The sequence below is a fragment of the Ciona robusta genome, chromosome 1 (assembly GCF_009617815.1).
Source record: "Ciona robusta chromosome 1, ASM961781v2".
Lineage (NCBI taxonomy): Eukaryota > Metazoa > Chordata > Ascidiacea > Phlebobranchia > Cionidae > Ciona > Ciona robusta.
In genome coordinates this window covers 13,950,687-13,966,504 of record NC_143235.1, presented here as the reverse complement: position 1 = coordinate 13,966,504, position 15,818 = coordinate 13,950,687, and the positions used below count along the sequence as shown (strand labels likewise).

General features: G+C 36.8%; 2 protein-coding genes and 1 pseudogene across 3 annotated transcripts; 2 read left to right on the top strand and 1 right to left on the bottom strand.

Moving 5' to 3' along the window:
* Nucleotides 1-1,148: 1,148 nt before the first annotated feature.
* On the bottom strand, nt 1,149-5,180 carry LOC149743545 (RING finger protein 32-like). Of its 2 annotated transcripts, XM_089873520.1 has the most exons (8): nt 4,524-5,177; nt 4,199-4,382; nt 3,925-4,014; nt 3,424-3,608; nt 3,092-3,216; nt 2,706-2,909; nt 2,058-2,192; nt 1,149-1,478 (listed from the first exon to the last, which is right to left on the bottom strand). In XM_089873520.1, exons 1-8 carry the CDS (start codon nt 4,557-4,559, stop codon nt 1,178-1,180), a joined length of 1,260 nt encoding a protein of 419 aa, XP_089729646.1. In that variant the 5' UTR covers nt 4,560-5,177; the 3' UTR covers nt 1,149-1,177. The 2 variants fall into 2 exon arrangements, with proteins under 2 accessions (XP_089729646.1, XP_089729706.1); XM_089873580.1 differs by lacking the exon at nt 3,925-4,014 and having other exon boundaries at nt 4,524-5,180.
* Nucleotides 5,181-5,593: 413 nt separating this feature from the next.
* Nucleotides 5,594-9,838, top strand: LOC149743544 (putative E3 ubiquitin-protein ligase HERC4). Its single transcript, XM_089889352.1, has one exon. The coding sequence runs from the start codon at nt 5,699-5,701 to the stop codon at nt 8,786-8,788; it is 3,090 nt and encodes a 1,029-aa protein (XP_089745478.1). The 5' UTR covers nt 5,594-5,698; the 3' UTR covers nt 8,789-9,838.
* Nucleotides 9,839-14,121: 4,283 nt separating this feature from the next.
* LOC149743543 (uncharacterized) lies at nt 14,122-15,485 on the top strand (annotated as a pseudogene).
* The last annotated feature ends 333 nt before the right edge of the window (nt 15,486-15,818 follow it).

Below are 15,818 nucleotides of genomic sequence, written 5' to 3'. Positions count from 1 at the left end.
AAACCAGATTTACTTTTGAAATATATTTTTAATATTCACTCCCCAATATCAGGATGCTGCGCCACCAAGCGCACAAGCTACATGAAGTGCAAGTCCAATGCAGGGAGATCAAGAAAGTCGCATGTAAAGCGCAAAGAGCAAGAAGCGACGTTTAATTATTGGCACCACGAGGTGTATGAAACAACACGTGTGCTACAACGATTGCCCTGTCACGCGCGTGTAAACACGTTGATTCAGTTAAAGTGAAGCATAATAATACCCACTAAGTCGGTGCAAGAGTTTACAACTATACGCAACTTCTTTGCGGTGCAATGAAAAAAGGTTGGCACTTGTTACGTTATGCGTTGTGGTACGGTTGGTAGGACAGTATAGCTACATAGGTACTAAATATCACGTTGAATTAAGGGGAATGTAGTATATTAGCGATCAGTGTTTATGGAACCCGGTTAGTTGGTTCGTTAATGGGAGTAAGAACATAGATACGTTACCCATCTATGGTAAGAATACGAGTGCATTGAAAAAACGATTGACTCTGAATATTTGTTATATGGTTGAAAAATCATCGTTGTAGTATGATCGGGATTGCAATTTTGACGGTCTCGTAAAACGATGTTTTGTGTCGTCGTCGTTGACGCTAACTCGTTATGTGAATCGTTCCACCATATTGTTTGTCCACTGCTGTTGCAGAGTGGTTAATCCATCTGCCTCTAGCACAGAGTTTATGAGTTCTCAATCTTTCTACCTTGGTGGGCGTGTGTGTTCTTAAGACATTTAACGGGCATGCTTATAATTTGACAAAGTGTCACTCCACGCAAGGAGAAATAAGACGATGCGTTTCAGCTCCGCGGCGTTGGGCGGTTGGCGTAGCAGTGGCAACCATTGCTTAAGGTTATCATGTTAACAATTGTAACTTGCTTTATACTCGCGTGGCCGGGAAAAGGTCAGTGTTATGTTGTATACACCTCGTGCCCACTTGCGTTACCACGTATACAACTTTGTGGGTGATTGTTTTACCATGTGGCTGGTAATTTGGACAACCCATTAGTGACCACTGGGCTGGAGCAACTATCGTTAAGTGTCTTGCCCGAGAACACCATATGCCCACAATGGTGGCAGCGACGAGGCTTGTGGTATAAATTACAGCAAAATCAGTTCGCATTTAGAATTTTTATTTTGGTTAACATTCAACTATTCTTTTCCGATACAAAGAACGACAAACCGGACATTTAAAACTGAGAGGTATGTCTGGTGGTTGGTCGGGGTTACTCAGGGTCATAAGGTTACTTGAGGTCAGGTTGGATGACGGCCCAGTGACGTTGGGTGTTGACGTCATCACGTCGTGACTATAGGAACTGGTGACGTCATTATCCATCGAGAAAGACTCAAGTGCGTTAAGACAAGTGGCATGGAACACGTGACTACAGGAAAGCAACGCGATTGGTTCATTCTTGACAATGGCGGTTGTTTCGTTTGAATGCCTGGTAAGAATAAGAATACCTGAGTATTATGACATAATAATAATAGTGGGGTGGGGGAAGATGGGACACCTTTTTATTGCATATTCTTGTCCCATTTAGTAGTAAACAAAGAACATTCAAGGAATTATAACACCGTATCCTCACGACTTCCACAGACTGTTTGTAATTGTTTAAAACACAATCAGGATATTATATGCTAAAGGTGTCCCGTCTTCTCTCACCCTACTATATGCGAAACAAAAAGCTTTAACAGGGGCAATGGCTGCTTTGACCCGTACTATCCTAGTGCCGTGACTGTCACACCTGCCACCAGCACAGAGGTAACAGGTTCAAGGCTCGCTATTATACAAAGTGGATTGAAGTAAGATAGTTTATGTTTAAATTTGGTGGTAAACAAAAAAAATTACAGATTGATATGGTCGTGTCCTCACAACTCCAAAATAGCATTGTCAATTCTTCAAAATACGAAAATATTGTATATTTTGTGGTAACGGTATCAATTCCATAGTACTATATTATATATTAAAGACTGTCATCTTGTTTATCTAATCATATTTATTATTCCTAGTATAATCTTACCTGCAATCTGCCAAACCACGAAGACATATTGGACATTCTGTTACCCCTCTCTCCGTGGCTCTCAATTCAATATCTGTCCATTGCTCTCTTGTTAACGTGTTCAACTGAGTGTTCTCAAAATGCCGGAAAATATTTCTGGATTTAAAAGAAAGTTAAGGTGGGTAGTTATTATATTTTAAGCTGTACTCCATTGTAAATTGGTGTATAATCATACTGGTCAAGGCTTATTGTTGCCACCATTGCGGGTGTAAGTGTTCTTAGGCAAGATTTTAACGGCAATCGCTCCAACTCAGTGGTCACTAATGGGTTGTCTAAATTGTCAGCCATGATGTTTATATGTTTCAATGCAGTTAAAGGCAAAAACCAAGCTTAGATGTAAGTGTATGTAACTTACTTTATCCTCGCGTTGCCGGAAAACGACAGTCGTTATAACACGGGTGTTCATACACCTCGTGCCAGCTTACGAGTTACCATATATGTTACTTTGTGGGTGATTATTTTTTTTTTGTTTTTTTCATTTTTCTATGTATGGCTGATAATTTGGACAACCCATTAGTGACCACTGGGTTGGAGCAATTGCCGTTAAGTGTCTTGCCTAAGAACACAGATAAATTAACAATCATTAGCAAAATACTAAATTTAAATCACCTGCTGCTCTGCACTGATTGGTCAATGTCTTGTAGAAATCGGTCAACCGTGTCACCCATAGTTTCTGCCACAAATCGATCCGTTATCTCGGCAAGTTTATCTTCAAAAAACTTTTTTCTTAAAATTGGATTTTTTGGTGGGTGGCTTCTACGTAGCTCTTTATACCATTTCCTTACAACAAAACCTCTCCATGTGGATTGTATTCTGTAGAATTAGTTTTGGAGATAAAAAAATGAATATGTTGTTGCTCGATGTCATTCTCACATGGTATATTCATACACCTCATGCTCACTGTCAAGTTATAACACGGGTGTCTTCCTATACACCAGACACACATAGTGTATTCATACTTGATATACACCTACTACATAAGATGTAAAACTAACTTGGTAGCAGATTTATGCTTGAAATGCTTAGTTCCTTCATGAACAACTCTAGTTTGATATTGTTGCCTTCTACACATGGGACATGTCTTCTGACCACTGAACCTTTCGAATGCTTTTAGGCATGCCTAGGAATCAAAACAACTGTTAAATTTTTGTTTGCAATGTTTACATGGGATTTATAGTTAAATTTTTAAATCGGCCACAAAGTATTTTCGAGTGGCTAATGGTTTTGATTAATTTTTAATTCATCCCAGACATAAAAATTACAAAATTTATTTTAAGGAAAATAAATCTTTTTAGAGATAACTTCTTAATCATATAATTTAATTCACCCGATGAAAAACATGCGAGCAGCTGAGTAGGACTTGATCTGCAACCCGAAAATCATCTTTACAGATCACACACGGACTTTTGAAATCATCTCTTAACATCGATGTCTTCTTAACTTCTCCCCATTCACTTTCAGTCAGTAACTTCTTCTGGTCCTTATTGTGAGGGATCAAACCAAATTTCTGAGCTGAAATACAGTAGTTGGTTGCTTTGTAATATAACTTTACTAGGTTTAGCAGCCATGCTTTTTAATTGACACTAAAAGCCTACTTTAACAACTGTTGTTTGTTGATCATTTCCTTATCATCATTTTGTAAATTAGTTTAAACTTTTCCACCGTATTCACATGTTATCTTCTTGGTTACAACAACGTAGCTTGCAGTATAAAACAAAAATGAAAACAGATAGGTAGCCTAATATATGTTCTCCTACCTAGGCTATACTGTTATACCGATTATTATTAGTAAAACATTAGGCTATCAACTTTATTGCATTAGTTTTACCAAGAGTCAGAGGCCTTGGTTTTGGATCAAGAACATATTCACTTTGTTTGTTGGCAGTTTTCTGAGGCAATGCCTTTTTTCTCTTGATACCTGAATGGAAATCAAATTTGTATATGTTTCCTTGGGCAGTATGTGACAACTTGTAATTGAGCATGGAGTGTATGAAACAGATCACTTCTGTAATAGGCTAAAGTTAGCCCAGAGCCCACATTATAAATATTAATTCATTTATTAAGTGTAACTTTTATTTTGAAATATATCCATAATTATAAACCTGTGTCAATTGTAGACTTTGCATTCTTAATTGCAACTTTTCTTCTGTGTTCTTGTTCCTTTAGTCTCTGGCTTAATGAAGGTCTATTTGCTTTAAATGGGTCTACCAACGAAAGATTGTTGATTGCTAAATCTTTTAATAGATGATCTTGGTATGCGACTGCTACCAGAGCTGTAGAAGGCACCTATAAATGCAGAGAAAATTTAAAAGGTTATTTTTTATAATAAAATTTTTACACAAATATTGAAATTTAATATTTAAAGTCTAATTTAAAGAATAAAACTATACAAATCTAGTTTGTTTTTATAATATGTATTTTACTAACCTTTTCTGATGTCTGAAGTTGTTTTTTGTTCATCATTAGGTAAAATAACAGTAAATAAACAAGAAATTAAAATTCATAACAAAAACTTAATTAGCGTCATTTGTAACTATGATACTTGTAATGAACTCACGCGTAACGGTTCTGTTATTTCTATGTTTAGTGGTTTTGAATAAAAAATCATTTTAATTTGCGATTATAGAGGCTAATGTAAGTTTCTTTAAGCTTTTGTTTTAATTATGAAACTTTTCTACTGTTCCAGTATTTTATTTTTACAGTAAATATAAATTATTTGTTTCTGTATTTTGTTTTTTACAGTAAAAGGATTTCGAGTAAGCATGAGGTGTATAAAAGTAATTCATATGTTTTACATTTGTCTATAATTACGACAATGAACGGAGAAAGCACGAACGCAGTGGTTTTAAAAGTAATCTCCCATAGAAACAAAATACAATCCAAAATTCGATTTGTTCTTCGTGTGTGAAGAATCATGACGTCATTGTATTTACCATTTTAAACTTCTGATGGTAGAGTTCGTGGGATGTTGTTATGTATCGTGTGTAGGCTCGTTTAGTTCCGTGTTTTGTGGATAACAAGGTATCTTCATTACGAAAATTATTTTTTTACATGATTTGTATTTGAATAAAGATTTTTTTGTTCATACTATCCGTGGGTCGTGAGTCGTGACCGTATCGTATCGGTATCGATCATATTCATATGTTTCAGTATAGATTTAATATCTAATTACCTTTTGTAAGTTAAAGTAACACTTTTGTGTATAGACTGCAATTCGCGCGAAACTATGCATAGGGAATGCCCCTGCATGAACACAATGCACTCCGCTACTCCATGCTTTGGGTTCATTGGTTAAGTAATGTGTTCAAGTGTCGAAAAATAGCGTTGAAAATGGCCGAAAATAAGTCTAACTTTATATAAACAGCATTGGTATTTAATGTAACATTATGCCAAGTTACATGTACATTAAAACATTAACATGCATACTATAAAATTTCCCAACCTTATATTATTGTGGGTTTAGGGTTTTGCTTTTATTTGATACATTCAGTCTCATTTTTTATACTTTCCACTTTTCCAGCAGGTTATGGTTTCTTTTAAGAGTTACATTGTGAACTGAAATTTTCAGATTAAGTGATCTTGAAATTGTTACATGAAACATCATGTATGCGTGGGGGAAAAGCATTATTGGGAAGTCATTTGGAAACGGCGCCAATCTGCAAGTGCCCACAGAAATAAACTGCTTTGGAAAAACAATAATAAAATCAGTTCGAGTCAGCAGGACAATTGCTGTGTTCTTACTCGAAGATGGTACAGTTCATACTTTCGGAGCCGAAAATGACAACATTGGACATTCCGCAGGATCGACCAAAGTTAGCGCCTTAGAAACTGTTCATATTGTGGATATTGCTCTTGGAGATTCCCATATACTAGCCATTGATGACAAGGGAAAGGTATACGGGTGGGGTGGTAATGATAAAGATCAACTTGGGTGGACGGACGGCAACTGCTATCCTTCCCCAAAGAAAATCAAATCGCTTTCAAATAAAATTGTCCAAGTAGCTTGTGGGCATTCTCACAGTCTGTTTTTGGGCAGCAATGGAGCTTTATGGTCGGCTGGTAGTAATAACTATGGTCAACTCGGGTTTGGTGACAAATCCTCCACAGAACTTCGGCCATTGATCTCACTCAAAGGGATTCCATTTTCTCAGATCTCTGCTGGATTCTGGCACAGTTTTTGTGTGACACATTCAGGGGCGGTGTTCTGCTGGGGTAGAAATGATAACGGCCAGCTTGGTCTTGGTGATTGTGTGGATAGAAATGTACCGGTGCTGCTCAAAGCATTAAGATCCCTGTCTGTTAAGTACATATGCGCAGGAGAGCTACACACTGCAGCACTAACCTTAGATGGTGGTGTGTTTACCTTTGGCTCAAATCAGTTTGGTCAGCTTGGCCATGGGAGTTCCGGGCCTGAACCATTACCTGTCTCCACACCAAGGAAAATATTTGAGCTAATGGGTAATGAGGTGACACAAATTGCATGCGGTGCCCAACATACCATTTGCTATGTTGGCAAAACAGGGAATGTTTACGCTTTTGGGAATAACAACCATAGTCAGTTAGGGTATATACCGAAACACCCAAGAAGTGAATTTGTGCCTCACCCTCTTTCAAGTGATATGTGGACAAGTAGTGCTTCAACGTCATCTTATCCCAAGCTTAATTCTGTGTTTGTAAAGGAAATTGGTGCAGGGAAAACGGAGTCATTCATTTCAGTTTCAACAAGACCAAACTCATCTGATTTTCGCCGAATCCCGACCCACCAGCAGATTTTTACTCTTTCTGACGAGTTTATCAGCAAACTACAGAGCTTAGAAAACACCAAGATCACTCCTGATGTTGCAAACTATCTTGAAACAATAATGGGTTCACAATCTTGCATGAACGCGTCTTTTCTTGCAAGCGACCACTACAAAACCAGCAACAGTTATCATGGAATAAGTTTAATGTCAGTTCGACTCCGATTTTCAAAGCTTTGCAAATGCACTTGTAAAGATGTGCAGTCTATTATGGTAAAATCAATGCAAAGTAGCTTGTTACCCAGTATAGCAAGAAGCCAACCAGATATTGAGACATTACGGGTATTTGTTCTACTTCCCGAATGTGACTTGTTTACAAATTCAGAAAATTACGGCAAAATCACATTCCCATTTGCAAACCTTGTAATGTCACTTGATGTTGCGCCTTCTAAGATTCTGGATCGCTGGTACAGAGCAATGGAACCCCTGTATTTTGCTCGCCCCATTGATATATATAAGCAATCCATTAAAAATGTGTTAGACCGCCCTCATTCTGTTGATGCGAGAGTAGCAGAGACAGGTGTACGCAGTGCTCTGGATTTTCTTGGTAAATTAAACACTGTGAACAACACTGGCGAGGTGCCAATAGTTCCATACCAAAGATTCTATCTTCCAGAGATCACTAAGCTCATAAACCTGGAAGATGATTATGTTCGATGGTTAAGAGGCAATTCACAAGTTGTCATCTTCTGCAATTACCCGTTTTTATTGAACTCGGTGGCCAAGTCTTCACTGCTTCATATTGATGCAGTGTGGCAGATGAGAGCTGCATACAGTGAGGCACAGGATAGGAACATGGCTTCTTTATTTAGTTTCAGCACACATGCAATGCTAGAAACTCCTGTTTTGGAACTGGAAGTGCGAAGGTCCGACCTGCTACAAGATGCATTGAACCGCTTAGCTATGGTGGATGTACGCAGCTTCAAAAAACCTTTAATGGTAAAGTTTGATGGGGAAGAAGGCCAGGATGAAGGTGGAGTTAGGAAAGAATTCTTCATGCTTATATTGAAAGAGGTTCTTGATCCTAAGTACGGGATGTTTCGCTTTTATGATGAGTCTCATTTGATATGGTTTTCGGATTGGGAACTTGAAAGTGAGATGATGTATTTCCTGGTTGGGTTGATATGTGGGCTCGCTATATATAACGACACCATCATCGATATTTGCTTTCCGTTGGTTCTTTATAAAAAACTGCTCGGTGAGCCACCTTTGTTTACAGATCTGGCAGAATTAGATCCAACATTGTCACGAAGCATGAACCATTTGTTGGAGTACCAGAGTGATGTCCATTCTATTGAAGACACATTCTGTTTGAACTTCACAGTGAGCCGCGATAACTTTGGAGAAACGACAGAGGTCGATTTAATAGCTGGCGGATCCAATATTCCAGTCACTGCGGACAACAGAAAGGAATATGTTCAGAGTTACATCAACCACTTGTTCAATACATCCGTACAAAGGAAATTTGAAGCTTTTAATAAAGGTTTCCACAAAGTTTGTGGCGGAAAAATCCTCCAGTTATTTCGTGCAACTGAGCTGATGGAAATGGTGGTTGGAAACCAGAACTATAATTGGGAGGAATTTGAAAAGTCTGCAGATTACAAGGGGGAGTATTATCGCCAACATCCAGTAATTAGAATCTTCTGGAGGGTCTTCCACAAGTTTTCACTCGAGGAGAAAAAAGATTTTCTTCTTTTTCTTACAGGTTCGAACAAAATTCCGATAACAGGCGTGAAAATTATCATCCAGCCTGTTAAAACCTCTGAGAACCATTTACCAGTCGCACATACATGTTTTAATTTGCTTGACTTACCGTACTATACAACTGAGCATATAATGGACATGAAACTAAAGCAAGCCATGTTAAATAATCAAGGGTTTTATCTAATTTGATGACCCCAGTATTTAAAGTAGTTCAAGCTAAAATCAAATTAGTTCATATTGTAACCCACATATCTATGAAATACTAGTAGTTCAGTTATTCAAGCCATGTAATTTCACACTGTAGTCAAAATTGCTTCATTAATTCTATGTTGATAGTGAAACTGATATGTTGAACCTACATTTGCTTATTTGCATTGAGCTATTTTAAACTATTTCCTTGGTGGCCTCTGTCTTAGTTGCTTCATATTTTTGCCTTTTGTTTGTGGTGTTACAAGTTACCTTTAACTAATGCACTGCAAATAAAAAACAAACTTTATTTTACCGAGAAAAAACAGTAGTAAGCTTGTTTACAAACGAAAATAGGAATCCATTTAATGTTAACCATTTCCATATAATTTAACATAAAGTCACTCACTAAAGTAAACTATGCGGCTTCTATGCCACATAAATATTCTTATCATACTTAAAACTTTACTGTTTTACATTTTTTCTTTCTATTTGTTGGTGTGTGCAAGTTTTCTTTTTATTTAAAATGCGTAGTTGACATTACCGAGCCTTCTATGCTGGCCTTCCATGTTTTCATGCATTGATGCAGAAGCCTAATATGAACGTTTACTTCGTTATATATCTTTGCTTTTCAACCTTATGGCAGGCACAAAAATATCAAACTTGATTTAGAAAAATAACCTTTGGTAATCTGACTACAAAATATGCCAATTTTTGTAAAAACACCCAATTTTTTTTGTATCCACTAAAACTTGAAAAAAACCTTTGATAACCTGACCAAAAAAATTATGCCAATTTTGTAAAAAATGATCAATATAAAATAATTTTTACAACAGTTTTACATGTTGATGTTATATATATTGCAAATTTAGTAAAATTTTAGTCAAAGTCTTTAAAATTTGTGAAAATTTAGTTTAAATTTTAAAAATTTGTGAAACTTCTTTTTTTCCTTTTCTTTGTTTCATTGTAATTAAATTGTTACGAAATATCGACTGCAATAATTTCATGTCAGGTTACCGATTGTATTTTCACCTGTTGTTCTTTCCCACTAAGGTGTAAAGTTATGGAAACCAATGTTTCTGTGATGCAAGGGGAAGAAAGTTTTATTTCTCCGTATAATTCACCAGAAAAACCTGACATTTCTCGCTCCCTAGATGGAGCAGGAGAGCCCATCTTATCCCCAGGCTATAGTAATGTTATAGAAGATATCTATGAGCATGGGGAGGGTGCGAGTACAAACGGAATCGACAATCATAACGATCATTTTGCTGCTGGAGGTATGGAGTTTTTAATTTTGTGTAGTGTTTCTTTTTTCTAACCTATTTTTTTTTTACAAAACTTTGTTTTAAATTATTTTCAGATCAAATTGACATCGAAAATATTACAATTCATAAACCTTTAAACAACCATGAGGTGAGAATTTGGGGAGCAAAATGTTGTTTGGTTTTTTTGGGGGGCTAAACCAGTTTAACTCACTACTTTCATATTTTATTAAATTGTGTTTTTGCTCATTGTCTTCAATTCGGAAAAACAATATTTACCCGCCCAATATTCATTTTTTTCCTTCATTAAATATCTCGTACTTATCTGAATCAAGACATAACAGAGTAACAGTTTAGAGTTATGTTTTTTTTGCAACAAAAATCTGGCCTAGGTTAAAACAGGATAACAACTTAAGCTTCAAACTAATGTAAAATTAACATTGCTTGAATTATTTCATTGTTTCATATTTCCAACTGATTTACAACCTGATATCAAGTTAACATCACTTCATTTGCATACAGGTTCCTGATCATTCTGCCGGAGATACATCTATGGCAGTGTTGCTAGATGAAAAAGTTCAACCATCACTTACCACTGCCACTGAAGTAATCGACAATCATACTGTTAACACTGCCACTCTAGATACAGAAGTTAGTAAATCATTCCAGTTTTGTAATTATTGGAAGGCTGAACCAGTTCATATTTATTTAGTGTATAATTTGCATCTGGTATAATAATATTTGCTGATGATGGCAGACTTAAATGTCAATAATACACTACGTTGTTAGACCACATGATCTGTTATAAAGATATTTGCATTATGCCTGGTAGCAGAAATAACTAAACCGCCAATTTCTGCAACTAAGCAACTATAAAATATAAAATATTATTTGATTGAATTAACGACCAGTCGGCCACCTATAACCACTTTCTATAGTATTGTAGGGTGGGGGAAGATGGGACACCTTTTTATTCTATTTTCTCGTCCTTTTTGGTAGTAAACAAGGAACATTTAGAGAATTAATAAACCACACCCTATGACTCCTGTCGACCGTTGTTAATTGTTTAAAACACGATCAGAATATTATTAGGTGCTAAAGGTGTCCCATCTTCCCCCCACCGTACTATATATCTGGATCTAAGAAACGCAATGATAAAGTTGGCTTTGCTTGAACAAGCTTACAACCTGATATCAAGTTAACATCACTTCATTTGCATACAGGTTCCTGATCATTCTGCCGGAGATACATCCACTGCAGTGTTACCAGATGAAAAAGTTCAATCATCACTTAATACTGCTGCTGAAGTAATCGACAATCATACTGTTAACACTGCCAATGAAAACTTGCCAAATAATTCTACCGAGAATACCTTTATTGTTATGTCATCGTCGGAAAACAAAGAAAATGTTGAGAACAGCGAACAGAGTATTGAGGATATGATTGCATCTTCGCCGAGAGAAATGTTTGAAGTAAGTTCTGTTTGATTATATTATCTATAAATGTAAGTTATTAATCCTCGAGTTGTGGGGCAACAACAGTCGGATTACACAGGTGTTCGTGTTCTGTTTGATAATACCCTGTTTATTTATTTGCATTGTGATACTTGTGCTATGGACCTTGTACCACAGTTGTTATAGGGCTTTATTTGTAATCGGATCATACCAAGTTTACAACTCATTGTTGCCAATAATATGGGTTTGTGGAATATGTGCCTATGTTTGTCAGTTGCTCAAACCCAGCGGACACTTTTTGTCTACCATATAACTCAAGTGATCTGTTTAAACACCTTGACCCCTTAAAATGCGTAAACACACCCTGCGTTACTTCTATTTATTGTGGTAAATTCAAAAAGCGACCGTTTTATTGATTCCAAAAATACTTTGCTTATTAACATTGGTCCAGTATAGGCGTAGATATTCGTCCTCAAACAGTGATCTCTAGCGCTATCCTTTTTTTACTAAGAGCTCCAGGGTTGTGACGTAGGAACGTACTAGTCACGTGACTGATTCTGGAGTGATTCATTTGTAAACAAGCAAAACCTGCGTTTTTTTTGTTCTCTCGTTTTTCACTAAAAACACTGCCTCTCGCCTTTCTGAATGAGAGCGGCTACGCTTTAACAATTCTGTGACGTGATTTGTCACGTGGGTAGTACACTTCTCAATTTTTTTGCCACGCAACTTTCAAATCAGTTTTATGAATTTCACAATGTTTGATTTGGAATTTCTTGGGTTATACAGAACCGATTAAAACAAGTAAGGTGTCGTTGGAATTAGAAAAACACAATCTATCGATTAAAGCGATGTACATTTGGGGTGTGTTTAGGCCCTTTAATGTTTGCAGCTTAATCATGTTTGCAAGATTGTTGTGAATTTCTTTTTACACCTTGGAGCATTTATTCATTTATTATTAAACTTTTAAATCCATCTTCCAGGACATGTCTAGCTCGGAGATGATGAGCGTTTCACAGAAGATGGAAGTCGAGTTCAAGGAGATGTTGCTCCAGGAGAAGATGATGAAGAAACGATCCTCAGATGCGGTGGTTGAAGGGAAAGGTGGGTTTTGTTCGATGAAACGAGTTTAGTAAAGTAAGAATCTGGTGTAAATGTAACCGACAAAAGTCTAACCAATTGTATGATATTATACAATTGATTAAACTTGCTTTTTGTTTATTCCTTTTATGTAGCACCAGATCCTTAGTGTATTTTTTTACACAAGAATCGTTCAACTCTATGAGCACCAGATAAGGGTCAGATTCACTGAATTTATTACAGTTAGTTTAGTAAAGTGGTTGTTCTCTGTTTATGCAAAGATGCTGTATTTGTGGTACTGATTATTATGGTCCAGAAAATTCCAGGATAAATGATACGCCATGTATCATAACAACCTTTGGTTGGCTGCATGTATTTTTGGTTGACATATTGTATGAATTACACAATTTTCAATTATGTGGTAGGTAACTAGGCTGTTACTACTAAAACAGAGAAGACTTTAATACATCAATATATACGGTGAAAAACAGTAGTTCTCCAAAATTAGGAATGAAATTGAACATTTTTTGAAAATTATTTTGAATATATAATTTGTTCAACAGGTTAATAGTTTAATTACAAGTTTAAATGTAAACTGTAGTAAAACTGATTGTATCTGCTTTGATGATAAAGTATATACTGAAGTGTGTATGAAGTTTGATAATATTGATTTTATACACAAGCTGTAGGCAGTATAATGGGACCAGTGTTTCCAAATTGTTTTTTAAAAAATTTACATTTCTTTTGCTTTATATATATGTCAGTGCTGCAAGATTATTTTCTAAATGTGGTGATTTGTTGGAATAACTAGGGAAACACTGCTGTTTAAATGGCTTTATGGTTTAAAGCCAGGACCTACACATGATAATATCACTACACCATTATACGGTTAATGTAAAAATATTGAGTAGTTTTTACCCCACTGTTATTATAATCTTGGGTGTAGTTGATTCAGAAACATTAATAGCATCGCACAATTTTCGTGAAGAAGAAGAAGAAGCATTTGTTATGAAAATCAAACGTAAATTTGGTCTTTCTTTAGTATTTTAGAAACTAAAAACGATCAAAGTTGAGTGATTTTTTTTCTTATTGGAAATCCCATGCATTGTCCAAACAGCCAAATTTTTTTACTCGAGCCGTTTTTTTACGCGATTTTTTTAGAAGATGTATCTTTTTAGGAAACTTTGATGATACCTTTATATAACATTTGAGCATCTCTATCCATACACAAATTATCATTTTTTCGTTGGTATGCCCGTTTAATCGATCAGTGCAGTTAACTGATTTTGAGGTGTGTGTAATAAGTTGGGCTAAACAGCTAGAAATCCATCAATTTTCTTTGTCGTATTTATCATTATGCATGGCAGATATGCATTGCATTATATTCTACACATACTGCGTGTGGTAAACGGTATACTATACTTCCTGTAATGTAGCGCGTAAAAAAACGGTCTTGATACGATAAAAGTAGAAAACGCTAAAAATCCTGTCGTAAGGTGGCGCAACCGTTCCACGTAATAATGTGCCAAACGTAATACGTTTTTTAATGATTCACGTTTAGTATGGCTAGCGGACGGTTGTCCGCAAGGGCAGCACCTGAAAGGGCCAGCTTCGCTCAGATGGTGGCAGCTAATACACCAGGAATAGTGTTTAAAAGACCAACATGCCTTATGTTTAGAACGAACAAGCTAATGTCAAGAAGCGAGATAATATTTCTGTTAAAAGAAGCAGGTTTTACAAAAAAACAGAATAGCTGGCATTGCAGCAATGAAAGGTAACAAAGTGGATGTCACCTGTGTTACCAGGCAGAATGTTCTGGATCTGTTCGAAAAGTTAACGACAGTAAACGAAATTTACGGCCTTCGACTGTACGAATCCGACATTGTAAATGTAGTAATAGGATGGGTTCCAATACCCTTTCCTGAGAAAACGCTGCTGGAACACATTGAAAAGGAATATGGCAAACCAATTAAAAGCACTCACAAAATAGATAAAGATGGGTTCAAGACCGGAGTCAGATACATAACAATGAAAAGAGAAGATGTGGAAAAAAACCCGATTCCCAGTTATATCGTAGTTAACAATCTTGAGTTTTATGTCTCATACTTTGGCCAAAAGATTACATGCAAATATTGCTCAAAACCAGGTCACAAACAAGCAGACTGCAAACAGAGAAAAAGCGACTTCCCTCGTCTCGAAACTGCCACGCTCGAGCAAGAGTCCGGCCTGAAGCTGAATACTCCGACAGCCAGTGCGAGGCTACCTGACGTCAGAGATAAGAACGCCAGCACGCTGCCGCAGGTAGCGCGTGACTCGCAGGAGGCGTCAACTGCTATGGAGAGCGAAACAACCGCTGCTCGAATCAAGAGAGCTTATCCCAGCCCTGATGACCAAAGAAACACTAGAGTCAAGTCGGCTAGCGTCAGTGAAAAAAAACTACCGGTAAACTGCCCAAAGTGCAATATGGAAGGACTCACCACAGAACAAACCGAAAGCTACTTCTGCTGGAGCTACAGCAACGAATTTTTGATATCCAAAGTGTGCTGTGGAAGCGACCTATTCCTCACAAGCTTCGATAGTGAATCAACTGCATGCCCAGTATGCAAGGAAACTATGCTATTGATGCCGTGCTGTAAAACGATACAACCAGAATACAGATTGGAAGATGGAACATACGAATGTGCGAACTGCCAAAGGTACTCCACACATTGTAAATGCAACCAATTTAACGTTCTTCTTGGTAAACCCTTAAGTAAAGCTTGCACTAACGCTAAATGCAAATGTCGCCTAATCCACTGCGATTGCGGAAAAAGGTATATCAAAGAAATAGAACCGCAAGCACCATTTAAATGTAGCTGTGGCTTTGAATATGAATACGATGTTGATATTGGTGTTAGAAAACTTTAATAACAACTTTCCAATGACTGTAAATTTTGCAACCTTTAATGTAGCTGGTCTAAGAAATGATAAAAAACGTAAAACTATTTTTCGCTATTTACAAAACAAACGATACTGTATAACTTTTTTACAAGAAACGCATTGCTCGAGAGAGAAACAAAAACTTTGGGAAATGGAATGGCAAGGGGAAATTCTGTGGGCCAACGGTACCAATAACAGTAGGGGGGTAGCAATACTCTTTAACAAAAGACTGTCATATGAAGTGCTTACCCACGCTGCGGATCCTATCGGACGGTGGTTAATGGCAACGATAAAGATTAACGGCACGATATTAACCATCAC

Excerpts from the sequence above, each read along its gene's own strand:
- LOC149743545 (XM_089873520.1), bottom strand. The coding sequence starts at position 4,559 with ATGATGAACAAAAAACAACTTCAGACATCAGAAAAG. Across the intron at positions 4,383-4,523 it reads AACTTCAGACATCAGAAAAG|GTGCCTTCTACAGCTCTGGT; the intron begins GTTAGTAAAATA and ends CTGCATTTATAG. Across the intron at positions 1,479-2,057 it reads CGTGGTTTGGCAGATTGCAG|GCATTCAAACGAAACAACCG; the intron begins GTAAGATTATAC and ends TATTCTTACCAG.
- LOC149743544 (XM_089889352.1), top strand. The coding sequence starts at position 5,699 with ATGTATGCGTGGGGGAAAAGCATTATTGGGAAGTCATTTGGAAACGGC.